Genomic DNA, 21,255 nt, shown 5'->3' on the forward strand with positions numbered 1-21,255 from the left:
TATATATAATTTCTCAACTAAGCAAAATATAAGGATGAAGTATGAATTCTATAAGAAAATTCACAGATTCAAAAGAAGAAAAGCAGTTACACTATGATCCAGCTTGTCAGAATTGTACTAGGGAAGGAGATGGAGATTTAGGGAGTGGTGCTTGTAAATTAAGATCACACCCAGCAAAGTTTTTTGTTTGTTTGTTTGTGCTTAGAGAGACAAGCAGATTCCTGAATTCAAGGCCAGCTGGGACAGAGGGAGTTTTGGTTTAGGCAAAGGTGTGGTAGGAACATGCATTTCTTTCCCCAGTTTCATGTTATAAGTGTCAAGATTGAGCTTAACTGTCCAGCTTTGCTTTGTAATTGGATCCTCTTGAAGAAAGAGTGTCAGTGCTCCATGGAAGTCAGAAGAATCCCAAAGTAAAGCCTTGTATCTGGTGTTTATCTTCACCTGGAAGGACTTTATATGTGATAATTTCCAGTCAGACATTTTTTCCTTTGGGAAATGTGTAGGAAGAAGTAGCAGGGCCAAAAGATTGATTAAGTCACTGAATTTGTACCTGGAATTAAAAGTCTGTCAATGAAGGAGGATTTTGTGATATATTAAAAACTGGAATTGGGGGGTATTGGAAGAGTGAAGTAGAAACTTAATGCAATAGAAATTTCCAGGAATCTATAAGGGTGACCCCCAGGTACAACTCCTAGTAATGCAGAATAAGGAGCCTGAACCAGACATCCAGTGGAGAGATTGGGACACAAATGTAGCCATAAAATCTTTGGCCAAAAATTTATTCTGCCAGATATGCAGGGGTAGACCGGCTGTGGTGGCACACACCTTTAATCCCAGCACTCTGGAAGTAGAGGCAGGCAGATTTCTGAGTTCGAGGCCGTCTGGTATACAAAGTGAGTTCCAGGACAGCCAGGGCTATACAGAGAAACCTGTCTCAAAAAACAAAACAAACAAAAAAAACAAAACAAAACAAAACAAAAAACCAAAAACCAAAAACCAAAAAACAAAACAAAGCAAAGCAAAGCAAAGCAAAGCAAAACAAAACAAAACAAAACAAAACAAAACAAAACAAAACAAAAAGATATGCAGGGGTAAAGATGGAGCAGAAACTGAGGGAATGGCCAACCAATGACCGGTTCAATTTGAGATGGAGTCACTGGTCCCACTCATCGAGATGGAGCCCACCCCAATACTGACCCAGGACCAGAGGCTGGATAGCCCAGAGGCATAGAATGGAACCAAACATGACCAGCAGATAAAAAGTGAAATAATTCCCAATGATATTCTACTATACCAGAATATCATACACCAGCCAGAGCCTAGCATACATTAGAAAGGCTTCATCCAGCAACTGACGGGCTCAGATGCAGAGACACTCAGCCAAACATTGGGCAGAGCTTGGGAAATCCTTTATAAGATGGGGAGGAAAGATTGTAGGAGTCAGAGGGGTCAAGGACACCACAAGAAAATCCACAGAATCAACTAACCAGGGCTCATAGAGGCTCACAGAGATGGAACCAACAATCAGAGAGCCTGCATGAGTCTGACCTAGGTCCTCTGTTATGGCTGTATATCTTGATCTTCTTGTGGGAATCCTAACAGTGGGGTTTGGGGTTGTCTCTGACTCTTTTGACTGTTTCTTGGACCCTTTTCCTCCTACTGGGTTGACTTATTGAGCTTTAATATGTGGGGGCGTACCTAGCCTTAGTGCAACTTGATATGCCATTCTTAGTTAATATCTCTGGGAGGCCATGCCTTTTCTGAAGGGAAATAGGATAGTAATAGATTTGGGGACATATAGGTTATAAAGATGGGACAGGAGGAGAGGAGCAAGGGGATGAAATAGTTATTGGGATGTAATATATGAGAGAAGATTAAACAAACAAACAAACAAACAAACAAACAAAACAAAACCTCATCAAACAATTGTATACCTGACATGGTGGTGCACTTTTTTAATCCCAGCACTCAGGAGGCTGGGGCAACTGGATCTCTGAGTTCAAGGTCAGCCTCATCTACAGAGCATGCTCCAGGACAACCAAAACTACATAGAGAAATCATGTCTTGGAAGGACAACAACACAAAATAAAATACAAAAAGAACGAACGAGCTGTATGAGTGTTTCGCTGCTTAACCATACCTTCACTGGTCACCCTGTCCCCAAAACACAATTGCAACATTTCCCATGATTCCATGATATCAGCAAGACTTTTTTTTTTAAATAATTGCAAGAATTTGGAAGTGAAACGGTCTTTAGAGATATCAACATCTCCACACCAGGCTATTTCTTGTGACCATTCATTTCTCCATAAGTCTACCATGTCACTCTGACGTCCTTGTCTTTCTTATGGCATTTTAATTGCTTCAGTGCCTTCAAAGAAGCCTGCTTCAGCTGACTGTTTGCTAGAATTAGGATAAATGAATGACAGCAAGGATACATGCATGAAATTATCAAACCCAAAATAAGTAGCAGTTTATTTTCATATTTTAAAAAGCTCAATGTTTCTATCAAAATCCCTATGAAATGCAAGATTAACAGGATAATAAAAGAAATTAAAACTTTCATGACTTTCACATGTACTTCTGTGTTAAGGCTTTTGAATCTTGAGGCATACAACTGCATCTTTCTGTTATGTTTCCAAAGTGAAATAATTAATAGGAAGCATGTAATGATAGCCACCATAAAGAAGAATATAACTCCCAGGTTGAGAAGAATGTGGCTTACAATGAACTCATTCTTATAGAGGTAAACCTGCCAGGAAACATTTCTGTGCTGCTTTTTAACATTAAATATCTTCACTGTTTGTGGGAAAGCAATTGACCATGATATAAATAAGCATCCCAGGAGAAAGATAAATACTGTATTGATTCTTCTCTTCAAGCAGAAGAAGATGTAGTGAGAAAAATTTGCTATCTTCAGGAGATAGAAGAGGTTGAGGCTGGTGGCAAACCATATACTTGTATGATTGATAATTACCCATATGTAAGAAATCACTATAATGTGGGCATCAGAGGCAACCATATGTGGAGAAAACAATTTTAAATATCCATCAGAGATTATTATACATATGACAAAGATTCTGCAAATAGCCAAGCCTGTGAGAATAAAGCCAGCTGTGGAGAACTTCTTTCTGACACAGTTAATGTAGTTTGCATGCAGGATAAATCCATTTCCTAGAACTCCCAGGACTGAACCACTAGTTACAAAACAAAGGAGGATTCCTTCTGCTACAGTCAGCATCTCTACAGATCCCTAACGTTGCTTCTGCTGCAACTATAACTATTTTAGCTTTTTTTTTTTTTTACCTGCTGCAGAATATTGCTTATAATGGAAGCTTGACAGATGAATGATGTTTTTCTTCTGTCTTTAAAGACTTCAGCGTGACCCAGTAACGGCTTTTGGTGGAATCAGAAGTATCTTTATGGAGTTCTCTCTGTTCTTTAAGACTCAGACTGCTTATAGAATATGTGCAGACTAATGTCTTCTTTCAGTTTGTTAATAAGCAAATGAATGTTTCTGTTTCATGGATTTTACTTGGCCATTTGACACTGTTTTGCATTTAATGAACGGAATGGAGATACAGGAATGCTAGACATATACTGACAGGATCCAAACCAACAAAAATAGAACTGCACTTTATCCTTTCTTATAGCATCTCTTTGTTAACTGGGCTTGGTGGAAACTGCCTGAACCTTTAACTCCTTAGGAGACTAAGACATGGAGATCACTTAAGCCTAGGGGATCCAGACTGGTTTTTATAACAGAGTGAGAGTTCACAAACAAAAATAAATTCACAAACTCTGAAAACTCCAACATCATATAAAAAATAAACAAAAGGGAAAAAATTATAATTTTCATTATTAAAATAATATATAGAGCACTTGAATAAACCACTCTTTTAAATTGATTAATTTTAATTAAAATCTAAGTTTAGCTACGGGTAGGGTAAAATTTGCAACTTTAAAAATGTTTTATATATTTTTATTGGCATATGTTCATTACATATAGGACTAGTTTCACAAAGACAGTTTCATTCAAGTATCATGATGTATCTTCTGTTGATCTCATCTTTATGCAAATAACATTCTTGTTTATGACTCAACAACATCTCTGCCTACATTTGAGGGGAAATGAATTCTATAGAGGCTGAGACAATTTTAGTCTCACTAGCACTGTTTAACTCTTTCCTTCCCCCCTCGTCTTCATCAGTACTAATATTTACTTTCTTGATGATGATAGACATTCTGAACAGGATGAGTTAGAAGCTGTCCTAACTAAGGAGGAGAAAGTTACAATGAAAGTTTCAAGCCATCGAAGACCTTTCTTATAGCCCTCTAAAATAGCAATAGGATGAGCTCTTACTGAAAAGCTTAACAAAGCAGCATTACCTCACCATTGACCTTAAAACAAAAATTGGTCCATTTTACTCTAATGATGGGGGTCAGTTAATTTACTTTACCATACATTTGTGTCTATTCTGTCATGACCAAATGGCTTGGGTGCTCTTTGTTGGCTTCAAGCTTGGCAAAAATGTAAGAGATTCAACTAAACTTTACTAATTCAAAAAGTCAGTACCTTGACTTTTCAAGGTACTGGTCACTCTTCCACCTAGCCCTTTCAACTTTCACAGAAATGTATAAGTTAAAAATCATTGTAAGAGAGGACCGTTCAATGTGGTAACAATGGGAATTAAGAACATTTTGGTTAAGTTAGATGAGGTATATTTACATATTGACGTATATTTATTCTTTACAAGAACATTTTGTGAAATCCTGCAATATTTTTTTCCATTATCACTTTGGAACAGTAAAGACTTACAAACTATAATAGGATCTGTTATCTGGATAATGAGTGACTATTGAAGAAAAAATAAAAGCAAACTAGTAAAACATACATATTACTTAGAAATTATCAACTTCTGAAATTACTAATTGACTAAAAATATCTAGAATATTTTAAACTTAAAAATGTATGGGTTTATAGTACTCAGAGTATTAGCTAGAACAATAAGACAACAAGAAGAAATCAAGGGGATACAAATTGGTAAAGAAGAAATAAAGGTATCACTATTTGCAGATGATATGATAGTATACATAAGCATCCTCAAAAAAAAAAAAAAAAACCTACCAGAGAACTTCTCAGCTGATAAACAACTTCAGCAAAGTGGCCAGGTATAAGAATAACTCAAATAATTCAGTAGCTTTCCTTTATACGAAGGATAAACAGGCTGAAAACGAAATTAGGGAAAGAATTCCTTTCACAATATCCACAAATAGTATAAAGTATCTTGGGGTAACTCTAACCAAGCAAGTGAAAGACCTGTATGACAATAACTTCAAGTCTCTTAAGAAAGAAATTGAAGATCTCAGAAAATGGAGAGATCTCCCATGTTCATGGATTAGCAGAACTAACATAGGAAAAATGGCTATCCTACCAAAGGTAATCTATAGATTCAAAGCAATCCCCATCAAAATCCCAACACAATTCTTCAAAGACATGGAAAGAGCAATTCTTAAATTTATCTGGAAAGGTAAAAAACCCAGAAGAGCAAACACAATTCTTAACAATAAAATAACAGCTGGAGGAATCACCATCCATGACCTCAAGCTTTACTACAGAGCAATGGTGGTAAAAACTTCATGGTATTGGTACAGAGACAGACATGTTGATCAGTGGAATAGAATTGAAGACCCAGAAATAAAACCACACACTTACTGTCATTTAATTTTTGACAAAGGCACCAAAAATATACAACGGGAAAAAGAAAGTATCTTCAATAAATGGTGCTGGTCTAACTGGCTGTCTGTATGTAGAAGAATGAAAATAGAACCATATTTGTCACCTTAAAGCTCAAGTCCAAGTGGACCAAGAACCTTAGCATAAAACCGCATATACTGAATCTAATAGAGGAGAAAATGGGAAAGAGCCTTGAACTCATTGGCACAGGGGGAAATTTCCTAAACAGAACTCAAATGGCTCATGCTCTAAGATCAAGAATTGATAAATGGGACCTCATGAAACTGGAAATCTTCTATAAGGCAAATGACATAGTTGATAAGACAAATTGGCAACCTACAGATTGGGAAAAAAATTCTTCACTATCCTCACATCTGGTAGAGGGCTAATATCCAAAATATATAAAGAACTCAAGAAGTTAATTACCAAAAAACTAAACAACCCAATCAAAAAATGAGGTATAGAACTAAACTGAGAATTCACAACAGAGGAATCTGGAATGGCTGAGAAGCACCTAAAGAAATGTTCAAAGTCGTTAGTGATCAGAGAAATGCAAATCAAAACGACTGTGAGATTCCACCTTACACCAGTCAGAATAGCTAAGATCAAAAACCTCAGGTGACAACACATGTTGGAGAGGATGTGGAGAAAGAGGAACACTCCTCCATTGCTGGTGGGATTGCAAACTGGTACAACCACTCTGGAAATCAATCTGGAGGCTCCTTAGAAAATTGGAAGTAGATCTACCTGAACACCCAGTTATACCACTCTTGGGAATATATCCAAAATATTCCCCACCATGCCACAGGGGCACATGTTCCACTATGTTCATACAAGCCTTAATTAATCTGGGCCCTTGAGATCTTTCAAACACTGGACCACCAATCAGACAACATACAGCAGCTGATAGGAGGCCCCCAACACTCATACAGTAGAGAACTTCTAGGTCTGTGTTCATTCAGAGATGATGCACCTAACCCTCAATAAACTGGAGGCCCAAGGGAGTTTAGAGGTCAGGTGGGGTGGAGGGTGGGGGGCATTCATGTGAAGACAGGATGGGCTGGGGAGGAGGTGTGGGATGTAAAGCAGTTGGAGGGTGAATAGGGAGGGGCGGGGAATGAAACATGGAGTACAAAATTGAATTACAAATAAAATTAAATTAAGAAAAATAAAAAATAAAGAAAAAAATATATGAGTTTATAAAGTTTATTACCATGTCTCCCAAATACTGGATTTTCTTTACTTCTCTCCTTGCTTTTTCTATCCTTTTTTCTTAAGCCTTTTTTGGGTTTTAATCTATACTAGCTTATCTCCAGGGACAACCTCACACCACCAACCAGGCAGCATACACCAGATGATATGAAGCCCCAAACACATATATAGTAGAGGACTGCCAGGTCTGGGTTTGGTCAGAAAAGATGCACCTAACCCTAGGAAACTGGAGGCCCCAGGAAGTTTAGTGGTATGGTGTGGTGGTGGTGGAGGGTGGTAACAACCTCATGGAATCAGAGGGCAGGGAGAGGTTATGGGATGTGGAACGGTTGGAGGGTGGACCAGGAGGGGAATAAAATCTGGAGTGTGAAAAAAAAGATTAAATAAAATAAATAAATTTTAAAAATTGGATGAAAATTTAATATTATTCATGTTTCATAATGCTTGTTTTATCTCTATTTGACATAGTAAAAAACTTAAGCCAGGATAAATACAGAAAACACAATATAGATATAAATTTCATGATCTAGCTTCATAGTAACTTATTATACACACTCAAAAGTAATCATTATGTGGGAGTATTTTTACATGGGAAATCAATAACTTGTAATTGGTAGAAAGAGAGTTGCTGCTAAGTATGATTTCAGATGTTCTTATCTGATGAATTTTGTTGAAACTGGTTAGTGGCATTAGATTTCTTTTCTAATTTTTATTATTTTCTTTTTTATTGTAAATTATTCTATTTATTTATTTATTCATTCATTTATTTATATTCCAAATTTATTCACTCCCCACTGTCCACCCTTCGACTGTTTCACATCCCATACCTCCTCCTTATGCCCCTGTCTCCACAAGAATGTCTTCACCACCCACCCATACATAATATATTTTGGTCCTACTTTTCCTTTCTTCCAACTCCTCGAAGAACCTCCCAGTCTCTTTACCCACCCAACCAGGTCATTTCTGTCTGTCTCTCCAAAACAGATATTTTATTTTTTTTTGTTTCACTTTTATCTATATATACATTAGAAAACAAGATAATTAAAGTATAAAATATTGCTTTAGAAACGTACATAGCAACTGAATTAATCTTTTATATGTATAGGAATATAAGTTACTTACCATTAGCATAAACCAATGTACTTTTGTAAGTCAGCATAACACATTCACCTAGATCAGTGGTTCTACATCACCTAGATCATCTTCCTATTGCTGCAGCCCTTTACTACCCTCCCTCATGTGCTGATCCCATCCATAAAATCATTTTTTTGCAATTTCCTAACTGTAATATTGTTACTGTTACACATTGTAATGTAAATATCTGATATGTGACTGCTGTGAAAGGGTTGTTCAGCCACCCAAGGGGTTGAGATTCACAAGTTGACAACCACTGATTTAGATTATTAATTTGATTAAAAAACATTCTCTCTAAAAACAACAAACATTTGTGTCTATGAGTATAAGTCTATTTACATGAGTGTTTGTGTGCGTATGTGCATATATTTAAGTGCATATGTATGTGTGTGTGTGCGTGAATGCACACGCTTGTGTACGTGTGCGGGTGTGTGTTGAAACCCTAAGATAAAATGCTGAACTGCATAGATTTGCTCCTGGTTTGCTCTTTTTCTCTTTGTGCAGAAGCAGAGTGAGACTGTTGGTTTTGGATATATTCCAGCAGAATTCTTCCTCAGATATCTTTGCTCTACAACTTGGCTTCATCTGAAATCACTATTTTTGATATACACAATGACCAGTTCAATCAGTCCTCTGGTCTCTTCTTTCAGAAACAGCCTGCTTCCTCAACCACTTCCCACAGATCCCATCTACTGCCATGATTTTCACCACTACTCCAAGCATCTACTTTAACTAACTGGGAAAGGAAAAGTAGCTATTTAACAAACAAAGCTGTAGACACACGGTAGCATCCCTCTGGCTCCTCAATTCCATGTCCTAAATATCAAGATTCATCACACATGTCTGAAAACTCCTCTCTTCCCCTTTGGTTTTTCTGGTGAATGGGTGTCAATGCTTTAGAAACTCAATGAAATAAGACTGAGAAGTCTTATTTTCAATGTTTGCTCTTACTATGAAAATCTTACACTGGCGTAGCTGCAGTCAATCAGTTGCCAAAGGTTTCAAAAACTTTTAACAATTCAACTAAAGACAGTGTGAGAACATAGTGGGAATGGAAAGGGCTCCAGGGATTCCCTGCTGAACTGTGCCAGAACATTCATTTCTCTGTCAAGTCTCACAGCATTTTAATCTCTGCAGTGCCCTCATAGTGGCTTGCTTCAGCTCCCTGCTTGTTAGAATTAGGATAAAGGAATGGCAACAGGGATACATGGCTGACAAAGTGAAGCCAAAAATAAAGAGAAGTTTATTGTTTGTAAGAAACAAGCATAATGTTTCTATGAGAATACCCAAAAAATATAAGATAAAGAGGATGATAAATGCAATTAAAACTTTCATGGCTTTCATGTGAGCTTCTGTGTTGAGATCTCTGAATCCTGATCCAATGGATTGCATCTGCCTGCTGTGTCTCCAAAGGGAAATGGTTAACAAGAAACAAGCAATTATGGCTACAATAAAGAGGGAAATGGGCCCCATATTGGCAAAAACATAGTTTATAAGTAACTCACTCTTCTCCAGGTGGATCAGCCAGGATGTGTTGCTCTGATATATTTTAACATCTTTAATGACCTTCACAGCTAGCGGAAAGGAAGCTAGCCACGTTATAATTAAGAATACAATTAGAAAGACAAAAACTTTATCAGCTCTTCTCTTCATCCAGAGAAATATGTAGTGGGAAAAATTTGCTATCTTCAGAAAATAAAAGATGCCGAGGCTGGTGCTAAACCAAACGCTCAGATGGTTAATAATTACCCATATGTAACTCATGCATTCATGTAGACTGCTCGGCATAAGCATAGTCAGAAGGAAAACCTTTGTATATGCATCTAAAGTTATTATCCATATGGTAAAAATCCTGGAAATTGCTAAGCCAGTGAGAATAAAGTTAATCTTAGAGAGTTTCTTATTCCTGACCCAGTCTGTGTAGTTTACAAGTACAATAAATGTGTTCCCTAAAACTCCCAGCATGGCTTCACTAGTGGCAACAGAAAGAAGGATGCTTTCCAGTGCACTCAGCATCTCTGCCAGTTTCCAAGAAGGCTTCTGCTGGATCTGGTGTGATTTACCTGCTGCAGAATTGTTGCAAGTAGTAGCTACGTGATGTAGAAATGATATTTTTCTTCTCCCCTTAAATAATGACTCCAGAGGACATCAAGAATATGTGGTGGTAAAATAAGAAATATTTTCATAGTGTTAAGTCCTGTGGCTTCTGTAAGATTCAGCTAGTCTACAGAATGTGTCTGGGTTAAATGCCTTTTTGCAATTTGTTAATATGCAAACTGAAGTTCCTGATTCATGGATTTTACTTGTCCCTCTGAGACTATTTTGCATTTAATAAGCTGAATTATGTTAAAAAGCTGTATGTAGTAGCATACTTCTGTAATCCTAACGCTGCTACCATGAGAAGGGGTGTTTAGACAGGTGAACTCGCTTGAATCTCCTAGGGAGCTAGTCTGGACTGCTAGAGTGACAGTCACAAAGGAGAGACCCTAACCTAAGGTTAAAGGAGAGAAACAATTCCTTAGCCTGTGACTATCCACATTAAAAACACCAACAACACATCTATTCACTCTTACAGCTTATAAACTACACACACACACACACAAACAGAGAGAGAGAGAGAGAGAGAGAGAGAGAGAGAGAGAGAGAAAGAGAGAGACACATACCACATGTTCACATAGAATAAAAAATAAAAATGAAAGAGAAGTTTACATCTTCCCAAACACAATGCAAGAACACTGTGCACATGAAAAAGACCTTTTATGATTCCCTCATTATTATTCTAAATTACGCATTTCTGTTTCAGACGCATGTGACCCTGAGAGCTTTTCTTTTCTAAAAGAACTTTAATCCTTGCAGTACCTTTACAAAGGCTTGCTTTAGCTGGCTGTTAGATAGAATTAGAATAAATGAGTGACAGCAAGGATATATGGATGCAGTTGTGAAACCAAAAATAAATAGCAGTTTGTTTTCTGGTATAAATATGCAGATAATTTCTATTGAAACACCTATAAAATACAAGACGAAAAGGATGATAAATGAAATTAAAAATTTTATGGCTTTCACATGAGCTTCTGTGTTGAGGTCTCTGAATCCTGAAACACCAGACTGCATCTGCCTGCTGTGTCTCCAAAGTGACATAATTAACAAGAAACATGCAGTTAAGGTCATCATAAAGAGAGAAATGACTCCAATATTGAGGAAAACGTAGTTAATAGTGAATTGCCTTTTCTCCCAGTACATCTCCGAGGTCCTGTTTCTATGATTCACTTTACCGTCCTTCATCACCTTCACAACAAATGAGAAGGAGATTACCCATGAAGTTAGCAAACACCCCAAGAGAAAAACAAAAGCTTTATCAGTTCTCCTCTTCAACCAGAGAAATACACAGTCGGAAAAATTGGCTATCTTCAGGAAATAGAAGATGCTTAGGCTGGTGGCAAACCAGACAGTCAGGTGATTCACAGTCATCCATATATAAGAGATGATTTCAATCAGACTACTAGAAAAATACTTACTTGGATAGAATAGCTTTGCATATGCATCTAAAGTTAATAGCCACACAATAAAAATCCTGGAAGTTGCTAAGCCGATGAGAAGGAAGCCAGTCATAGAAAGCTTATTGTTCTTGGCCCAGTCCATGCAGTTTACCAGTGCAATAAATGTGTTCCCTAAAACTCCCAGCCCAGCTTCAACAGTTGCAATGGAAAGGAGGATGCCTTCTGCCGCACTCAGCATATCTCCAGGTCCCTAAAGTTGTATCTGTTGCATCTATAGTAGATCTGCTGCAGAGTGTCCTCTATATTGAGTTCTTCATAGATTTTTTTCTTCTTTCCTTAAATAAAGGATTTAAAAACACATCAAAATTATGTTGTGGGGGAATCTGAAGTGTTTTCCTAGAGTTCTGTCCACTTTCCCTGTAAGACTTAACTTATCTACAGAATGGGTGCAGAATAAATGCCTTGTAATTTTCTTATAAGCAAATGATGGTTTTCATTTCTTGTAATTTCCCCTCTGATACTATTTTGCATGTAATAAGTCTAGTAGTTGAGTAGGAGTGACAGATATAAACAGGAAGAAATTAAGCAACTGGAGCAACACTTAATTTTACGTTTTAAATACGCAATCATCATCGTGAGTTGTGCAAGATAACACATGCCTACAGTAGCAGTTTCTTGGGAGGTAAAATATAGCACCACTTTATTCTGTGAGTAAGAGACCAGTTAGCTAAACTACAACTCTTTTCTGAAAAAAAAATTCACAGCTATAAAACTAAAAGGACAAAGAAAGAATGAAAACTGAGAGGGAGAGAAATTACCATAATTTTATTGTTTATAGACATAACCTGAGTATACAAATAAAAACTAATTAGATATAGAAGAAATATAATCATTTTACTCTAGAATATTTATTTAATGTTTAATTAACATGTAAGCTCCTTTGTAGGTATGACAAGTTTCAGAATAAGAAAAAAGTGGTATTTGTGAATAATTGTACTTACTGATAAATTTCATAAAGATTTTAAAAATAAAGCACATTATGATTTTAACAGTTTCAAGCTTACACTACAATGCTCTTCTCTTTCTTTTCCTTTTCTGTACAATTTTCTATGTACTTCCATGTCTCGTGTATATATGTCTTGTGTCCTAAAATTGTACTCTTTTCATCAGTAAGGTCTTATAAAATTCTAGTGAGTAAGCAAGAATAATGGTGACCAGCTGTTTATTTGAGGGAACCTCCTCTCTGTCTGATTTGGTGTCAGTGGCATTGATCAGTATGAAGAATCATTTCATCATCCTTCTAATCTTTTTTCCTATTACTGTTTTTCTAGCTATTTATCATAGCTTAATCTATGATTATGGCCATGGTACTGTATCAAATACTTAATGTAACATAAACTGTGTAGTTTAATGTGTTAGAATAAAGGCAACTTATGAAGAAGTAAAAATGTACACAAAAGTTTCATTTTCCAAAATGTACACAACAGTTTCATGTTCAGATTAACTGTAACGCTCTGTCTTGGTTTCCTTTTCTTTGAGTCTTCTGGAGAAAGGGTGTCAGTGGTACAGGAAAGCCAAGGGAATCACAATGAAGTGTTTTTGGATGTTTGGCACACCATGAAATCTTTCTTTGCATGGGTTGGTCTATAGTTGATGTTTTTCCTTTGGCAAATGTACAGGAACAGACTAACGAGTTGGAGACTGACTGAACAAATTAACCTGTACATGGGATTAAAATTCCATCTGGGAGTGTGATTCCTTGAGAGGCAGAAGACTCTGAACAAGAGTTCACAAGGCTCCAACAGTGTTTGATAATGATGCCAAATCAATAAAAGAGCATAGTGCAAGTGAAAAGATCTTCAGTAACTTTTTCCACTGACAATTCCAGATTGCATGTGTTCCAGACTGTCATGTGTCTCTGAGTTCTTTACCATTCTCACAGCACTTTAATAGTTGCAGTATCATTACAGAGCACTGCTTCAGCCGACTGTTTGCTAGAATTAGGATAAGTGAGTGGCAGCCGGGATAGATGAATGCAGTTGTCAAACCAAACATGAATAACAAGTTGCTTTCTGGGATTAACAGACAAATTACATTTATGGTAATACCCATGAAATGCAATATAAAAAGGATAATAAAAGACAATAAAACTTTTATTGTTCTCACATGAACTTCTGTGTTGAGATCTCTGAATCCTAATTTATTTGATTCCATCTGCCTGCGATGTCTCCAAAGTGAAATGATTAACAGGAAACATACAATTAACATTATCATAAAAAATAAAAATACTCCCCCATTGGTGAAAACATAGTTAATGATTAACTCACTTTTCTTCATGTGGATCTGCCAAGATGTGTTTATATACAGCATTTTATTATCTTTAACCATCTTCGCAACAACTGGGAAAGAAAATAGCCATGAGATAAGCAAGCACCCTATCAGGAAGAAAAAAACTAAATCAATTCTTCTTTTTAACCAGACAAATATGTAGTGGGAAAAATTTGCTATCTTCAGGAAATAAAAAATACTGAGACTAGTGGCAAACCAGACATTCAATTGACAGATAATTATCCATAGATAACTGATGAGCTCAATTATGTTGACAGGAGACAGCAACTGTGGATAGAATATTTTTATGTATGCCTCTGTGATTAAGATCAACACAAGGCAAATTCTGGAAATTGCCAAGCCAGTGAGAATAAAGCCAATATTAGAGAGCTTCTTGTTCCTGTTATAGTCCATACAGTTTACAAGTGCAATGAATGTGTTCCCTACAATGCCCAGCACAGCCTCACTAGTTGAAACTGAAAGGAGGACACCTTCCATTGTGCTCAGCATCTTTGTTGATCTTTAAAATGGCTTCTGTTGCAGTTGTTTAAGATTCCAATCTATTGCTGTTCAATAAAAGAGTGGCTTTACTTTCTTTCTTTAAAGACTTAAATATAGTTAAAAATTACTTTTGGTAGAAATCTGAAAGGTCTTCATGGAGATCCCTTCAGTTGCTCCTGTCCTTAGCTTGTCTACAGGATGTTCAAGCCTGAATCTTTTCTTGCCATTTGTTAATAGGCAAATTAAAGTATTTGTTTTGTATGTTTTACTTGTCTCTGTGAGAATATTTTGCATCTGAAGAAGTGTCAGGTTGTGAGGTCCATAGTTTGACTGTAGAAAAGGAGAAAGGTCACTGGAGGGTGGGAAGTTGAGGAGAATCTGAGGAATGGCAGACTATACAGACTACTTTGTTTACTCTAGATGAAGCCTTCAGGGTAGGTATATACCTGCAGGAACCAAAGCATGTTCTGGTATTCAAGGACCACACATAGGTGAGTAGCATATAGGATGCAAAAAGGTAGGCACACAAGCCCTGTAGACATACTTACAGCCAACAGGGCAAGAGGGAGGCAAAGATGAGTTTCTCTGGCATCATAGCACTATTAACTCAGAATCATACAAAAGTGGCACTCAGCTAAAAATAGGTACAGTAAAGATTACTATTCTTTCGGTTTTTTCCCCCACACATTTGATATCAGCTATTTTGTGCTGACTAATGTTCAATACCCATATTAGTACTAAATTATCTAAGCATAAACTTGCCCTTAGATGTTTTTTAAATATATTTTTATTACACATTTTCCTCAATTAAATTTCCAATGCTATCTCAAAAGTCCCTCATACCCTCCCCCCCTCACTTCCCTACCCACCCATTCCCACATTTTGGCCCTGATGTTCCCCTGTACTGGGGCATATAAAAATTGCGTGTCCAATGGGCCTCTCTTTCCAGTGATGGCCTTGTTGTTTTCTAAAGAGATATGTGCAGAAATGATACAAAACATGAACTCCAACACTGATTTTCATCCTTTAAGAATCAAAATCTGTTCCCACTTTGGGCTTGTCACTGGACCTTCTTTTATTCAGGCTCCTCTCCACTTCCATCCCTGCAATTCTTTCAGAGAAGAATAATAATGGGTCAGAGTATTGACTGTGGGATGGCAACCTCATCCCGCACTTGATGCCCTGTCTTTCTGCTAGAGGTAGGCTCTACAAGTTCCCTCTCCACACTGTAGGGCATTTCATCTTAGGTCCCTCCCTCTGAGTTCTGAGACTCTCTCACCTCCCAGGTTTCTGGTATATTCTGGAGGGTCCCCCAAACCTCCTACATCCTGAGGTTGCCTGTTTCCATTCTTTCTGCTGGACCTAAGGGTTTCACTCCTTTTCCCTCACCCAATACCACATCAGGTTCCCCTTCCTCCATCCACTTTCCCTCCCAGGTTCCTCCCTCTTCCCTTGTGATTTCTTTCTTTTACCTCCCTAGTGGTACTGAGGTGTCCTCACTTGGGCTCTTTACATTGTTGACCTTTTTTGAGTTCTGTGAACTATATCTTTCATATTTTGTACTTGTGTGTGTGTATGTGTCTAATATCCACTTGTTAGTGAGTACATACCATGCATATCCTTTTGGATCTGAGTTACCTCACTCAGGATGAGGTTTTCTAATTCCATCCATTTGCCTGCAAAATTCAGGATATAATTTTTCTTAATATCTGAGTAGTATTCCATTGTGTAAATGAACCACATTTTCTGTGTCCCTTCTTCTGTTGGGTTGTTTCTAGCTTCTGGGTATCACAAACAAGGCTTCTATGAACATAGTGGAACATGTACCCCTGAGGCATGGTTGGAAACTTTTTGGGTGTATTCCTAAGAGTGGTATTGCTGAGTCATCTGGTAGATATATTTCCAATTTTCTGAGGAATCTTCAGCTTGATTTCCAGAGTGGTTGTACCAGTTTGCAATCCCACTTGTGCTCACAAAAAGGGACCTATCATGACTGCCCCCTGAACAAGCAGCTGAAAGAGTCAGATGTAGATATTTGCACCCAACCAATGGGCAGAAGCTGCTGAACCCTGTGGTTGAATTAGTGAAAAACCGGAAGAAGCTGAGGAAGAGGGCAACCCTCTAGGAGTACCAGCAGTCTCAACTAACCTGGATCCCAGAAGTCTCTCAGACACTGGACTACCAACCAGGCAGCATACACGAGATGGTATGAGGTTGCCATCACATACACATCAGAGGACTGCCAGGTCTTGGTTCAGTCAGAGAAGATACACCTAACCCTCATGAGACTGGAGGCCCCAGGGAGATTAGAGTTTGGACTGAGGTGGGGAGGGGTGTGATTGGGACATACTTAGAGAGAGAGGGGACAGGGATGAGGTATGGGATGTGGAAAAGTCAGAGGGTGGACCGGAAGAAAAATTAAATCTAGAGTGTAAAGTAAATATGTAAATAAATAATAAATAGATAATTAAAAAATAAAAATCTGTGAGAATTTGATTATGTATTTCTGCACCAATATTCATAAGTGAAATTGGTATGAAGTTCACTTGCTTTGTTGGCTCTTGTGTGGTTTAGGTATGCACATAATTTTGGCATCATAGAACGAATTGGGTAGTGTTCCTCCTGTTTCTTTTTTTCTTTTTTCAAATTTCCCCACTTTTTATTAGATATTTTCTTCATTTACATTTCAAATGTTATCCCAAAAGTTCCCTATACCCTCCACCCGCCCTACTCCCCTACCCATTCACTCCCACTTCTGGGTCCTGGCATTCCCCTGTACTGGGGCATATAAAGTTTGCTAGACCAAGGGGCCTCTCTTCCCAATGATGGCCGACTATGCCATCCTCTGCTACATATGCAGCTAGAGACAAGATCTCTGGGGGTACTGATTAGTTCATATTGTTGTTTCACCTATAGGGTTGCAGACCCCTTCAGCTCTTTGGGACTTTCTCTAGCTCCTACATTAGGGGCCCTGTGTTTCATCCAATAGATGACTGTGAGCATCCACTTCTCTATTTGCCAGGCACTGGCATAGCCTCACAAAAGACAGATATATCAGGATCCTTTCAGCAAAATCTTGCTGGCATGTGCAATAGTGTCTGCGTTTGGCAGCTAATTATGGGATGGATCCCCAGGTCTCTGGATGCTCAATTCTTTTTTCTTAGCTCTAAACTTTGTCTCTGTAACTCCTTCCATGCGTATTTTGTTCCCTATTTTAAGGAGGATTGAAGTATCCATGTGTTGGTCTCCCTTCTTCTTGATTTTCTTGTGTTTTGCAAATTGTATCTTGGGTATTCTAAGTTTCTAGGCTAATATCCACTTATCAGTAAGTGCATATCAAGTGACTTCTTTTGTGATTGGGTTACCTTACTCAGGATGATATCCAGATACATCCACTTGCCCAAGAATTTCATAAATTCATTGTTTTTAATAGCTGAGTAGTACTCCATTGTGTAAATGTACCACAATTTCTGTATCCATCACTCTGTTGAGGGACATCTGGGTTCTTCCCAGCTTCTGGCTATTATAAATAAGGCTGCTATGAACATAGTAGAGCATGTGCCCTTATTACAAGTTGGAACAGCTTCTGGGTATATGCCCAGGAGAGGAATTGCTCGATCTTCCAGTAGTAGTATGTCCACTTTTCTGAGGAACCGCCTGACTGATTTCCAGAATGGTTGTACAAGTTTGCAATCCAATCAGCAATGGAGGAGTGTTCCTATTTTTCCACATTCTCACCAGGATCTGTTGTCACCTGAATTTTTGATCTTAGCCATTCTGACTGGTGTGAGGTGGAATATCAGGGTTGTTTTGATTTGCATTTCCCTGATGATTAAGGATGTTGAATATTTTTTCAGGTGCTTCTCAGCCCTTCGGTATTCCTCAGTTGAGAATTCCTTGTTTAGCTCTATATCCCATTTTTTAATGGGAATATTTGAATTTCTGGAGTACAGTTTCTTGAGCTTTTTGTATATATTGGATATTAGTCCCCTATCAGATTTAGGATTGATAAAAATCCTTTTCCACTCTGTTGGTGTCCTTTTTGTCTTATTGACAGTCTCTTTTGCCTTACAGATGCTTTGCAATTTTATTCTATTTGTCGATTCTTGATCTTACAGCACAAGCCATTGCTGTTCTGTTCAGGAATTTTTCCCTTGTGCCCATATCTTTTTCCTCCTGTTTCTATTTTGTAGAATAGTTTGAAGAGTATTGGTATTAGCTCTTTTTGAAGGTCTGATAGAATTATGCACTAAATCTATCTGGTCCTTGGGTAGTTTTGGTTGGGTGGCTTTTAATGACTGCTAATGAAAGATCCTGACAGAATGTAAAAGGTCACAGAAGTCCTGAAATTGGCAAGATAGATATCATTGTTAGCAGAACTAGCTTCATTGATTTAGAAAAATAGAGGTGTACAATGCTCTGTCCACTCCTTGAACCTGTGTGTCTGCCAATGTTTTGACCGTTCCTTGAACCATGTGTGTACCCACTGGTGAAGCCCATTGCCAGGTTCTTGTGATATTGGTTCCGGAGAAAGAGTCAGAAAATCTCTCCAGCAACCAAAGCCCGGGCCAGTCCTGAGTTGCTACACCTGCACCAGACTCTTTCCTTGTACCCCTCCCATACCCATATCTTGAGAATAGACATTGTTTAGATCTGGAAATCCCCTACTCCCCCCTTCTCCTTTCTCCCCTGAGGGCCTATAAAAACTGGGACCTTTTTCCCCTCGAGGTCAACTCCTTTACCCCTGCATGGGATATTAGTTGTCCCCAGAGCTCTGGCTTTCCTCAAATAAAGCCTCATGTGGTTTGCAACAAGCTCGGTCTATTGTGAGTTCTTGGGTGTCCACTATTGTCCTGAGGCCTGAGTGAAGGGCTCCTCTCGAAGTCTTTCATTTATGTTTCTGTAGGGGGTTATGGGACTGTTTTGATTGTTTATCTGATCATCATTTAAATTTGCTATTTGGTATATGTCTAGAAAATTGTCTGTTTCTTCCAGATTTTTTAGTTTTTTGAGTATTGGCTTTGTCATAGGATCTGATGATTTCTTTGAACTTTCACAGTTTCTGTTGTTATGTCTCCCTTTTCATTTCTGATACTCAATAAAATTCTCACAAACCGAATCCAAGAACACATTAAAACAATCATCCATCAGGATCAAGTAGGTTTCATCCCAGGGATGCAGGGGCGGTTCAATATACAGAAATCCATCAACATAATCCTCTGAATAAACAAAGTGAAAACAAACAAGCAAACAAACAAACCAAAAAATCACATCATCATCTCACTAGATACGGAGAAAGCATTTGACAAAATCCAACACGTCTCCATGATAAAAGTCTTGGAAAGATCAGGAAGTCAAGACCCATACCTAAACATAGTAAAAACAATATAAGGCAAACCAGGAGCAAACATTAAACTAAATGGAGAGAAACTTGAAGCAATTCAGCTAAAATCAGGGACTAAACAAGGCTGCCCACTCTCTCCCTACCTATTCAATATAGTACTTGAAATTCTAGCCAGACTAAATTTTAATCAGACGAAGCCTGATAAACAGCTTCAATCAAGTAGCTGGATATAAAATTAACTCAAACAAGTCAGTGGCCTTTCTGTACACAAAGGATAAACAGGCTGAGAAAGAAATTAGGGAAACAATACCCTTCTCAATAGTCACAAATAATATAAAATACCTTGGCGTGACTCTAACTAAGGAAGTGAAAGATCTGTATGACAAGAACTTCAAGTCTCTGAAGAAAGAAATTAAAGAAGATCTCAGAAGATGGAAAGATCTCCCATGCTCATGGATTGGCAGGATCAATATAGTAAAAATGGCTATCTTGCCAAAAGCAATCTACAGATTCAATGCAATCCCCATCAAAATTCCAACTCAATTCTTCAACGAATTAGAAAGGGCAATCGGCAAATTCCCCTGTGCTGACAGTCAGCATGTAGAAGAATGTAAACTGATCCATTCTTATCTCCCTTTACAAAGGTCAAAGTTAAGTGGATCAAGTACCTCCACATAAAACAAGATACACTGACTCTAATAGAACAGAAAGCAGGGGTAAAAGCCTTGAACACATGGGCACAGGGGAAATTTTCCCGAACAGAACACCAGTGGCTTATGCTCTAAGATCAAGAATAGAGGAACGGGACCTCAAAAAGTTGCAAAGCTTCTGCAAGGCAACGGATACTGTCACTAGGACAAAACAGCAACCAATAGACTGCAAAAGATCTTTACCAATCCTACATCTGATAGAGGGATAATATCAAATATATACAAAGATCTCAAGAAGTTAGACTCCAGAGAACTCAATAACCCTATTACAAAATGAGATACAGAGCTAAACAAAGAATTCTCAACCGAGGAATATGGAATGCCCGAGAAGCATCTAAAGAAATGTTGAACATTCTTAATCATCAGGGAAATGCAAACTAAAATGACCCTGAGAATCCATCTTACACTAGTGAGAATGGTTAAGATAAAAAACTCATGTAAAAGAAGATGCTGGTGAGGTTATGGAGAAAGGGAAACACTCCTCCATTGCTGGTGGAATGGCAAACTGTTATAACCACTGTGAAAACCAGTCTGGCACTTCCTCAGCAAACTGTACAGAGCATTACCTGAGGATCAAGCTATATCACTCCTGGGCATATGCCTAAAAGATGTTCCAACATATAACAAGGACACATGTTCCACTATGTTCATAGCAGCCTTATTTACAATAGCTCGAAGCTGGAAAGAATCCAGATATCCTTTGTCCTCCAACAGAGGAATGGATACAGAAAATGTGGAACTTTTACACAGTGGAATACTGATCAACTACTAAAAACATTGACTTCTTAAAAT

The 21,255-nt window shown here is 37.9% G+C and overlaps 4 protein-coding genes across 4 annotated transcripts; all 4 read right to left on the reverse strand.

The window, feature by feature from the left end:
* Positions 1–2,314: 2,314 nt before the first annotated feature.
* Positions 2,315–3,241, reverse strand: Tas2r106 (taste receptor, type 2, member 106). The gene has a single exon (NM_207016.1). The coding sequence runs from the start codon at positions 3,239–3,241 to the stop codon at positions 2,315–2,317; it is 927 nt and encodes a 308-aa protein (NP_996899.1).
* A 5,949-nt stretch (positions 3,242–9,190) lies between these two features.
* Positions 9,191–10,099, reverse strand: Tas2r104 (taste receptor, type 2, member 104). The gene has a single exon (NM_207011.1). It carries the CDS (start codon positions 10,097–10,099, stop codon positions 9,191–9,193), a length of 909 nt encoding a protein of 302 aa, NP_996894.1.
* An 816-nt stretch (positions 10,100–10,915) lies between these two features.
* On the reverse strand, positions 10,916–11,818 carry Tas2r105 (taste receptor, type 2, member 105). Its single transcript, NM_020501.1, has one exon. It carries the CDS (start codon positions 11,816–11,818, stop codon positions 10,916–10,918), a length of 903 nt encoding a protein of 300 aa, NP_065247.1.
* Positions 11,819–13,488: 1,670 nt separating this feature from the next.
* On the reverse strand, positions 13,489–14,418 carry Tas2r114 (taste receptor, type 2, member 114). The gene has a single exon (NM_207019.1). The coding sequence runs from the start codon at positions 14,416–14,418 to the stop codon at positions 13,489–13,491; it is 930 nt and encodes a 309-aa protein (NP_996902.1).
* Positions 14,419–21,255: the final 6,837 nt, after the last annotated feature.

The sequence above is a fragment of the Mus musculus genome, chromosome 6 (genome assembly GCF_000001635.26).
Source record: "Mus musculus strain C57BL/6J chromosome 6, GRCm38.p6 C57BL/6J".
In the NCBI taxonomy this organism is placed as follows: domain Eukaryota; kingdom Metazoa; phylum Chordata; class Mammalia; order Rodentia; family Muridae; genus Mus; species Mus musculus.

Excerpts from the sequence above, each read along its gene's own strand:
- Tas2r106 (NM_207016.1), bottom strand. The coding sequence starts at position 3,241 with ATGCTGACTGTAGCAGAAGGAATCCTCCTTTGTTTTGTAACTAGTGGT.
- Tas2r104 (NM_207011.1), bottom strand. The coding sequence starts at position 10,099 with ATGCTGAGTGCACTGGAAAGCATCCTTCTTTCTGTTGCCACTAGTGAA.
- Tas2r105 (NM_020501.1), bottom strand. The coding sequence starts at position 11,818 with ATGCTGAGTGCGGCAGAAGGCATCCTCCTTTCCATTGCAACTGTTGAA.
- Tas2r114 (NM_207019.1), bottom strand. The coding sequence starts at position 14,418 with ATGCTGAGCACAATGGAAGGTGTCCTCCTTTCAGTTTCAACTAGTGAG.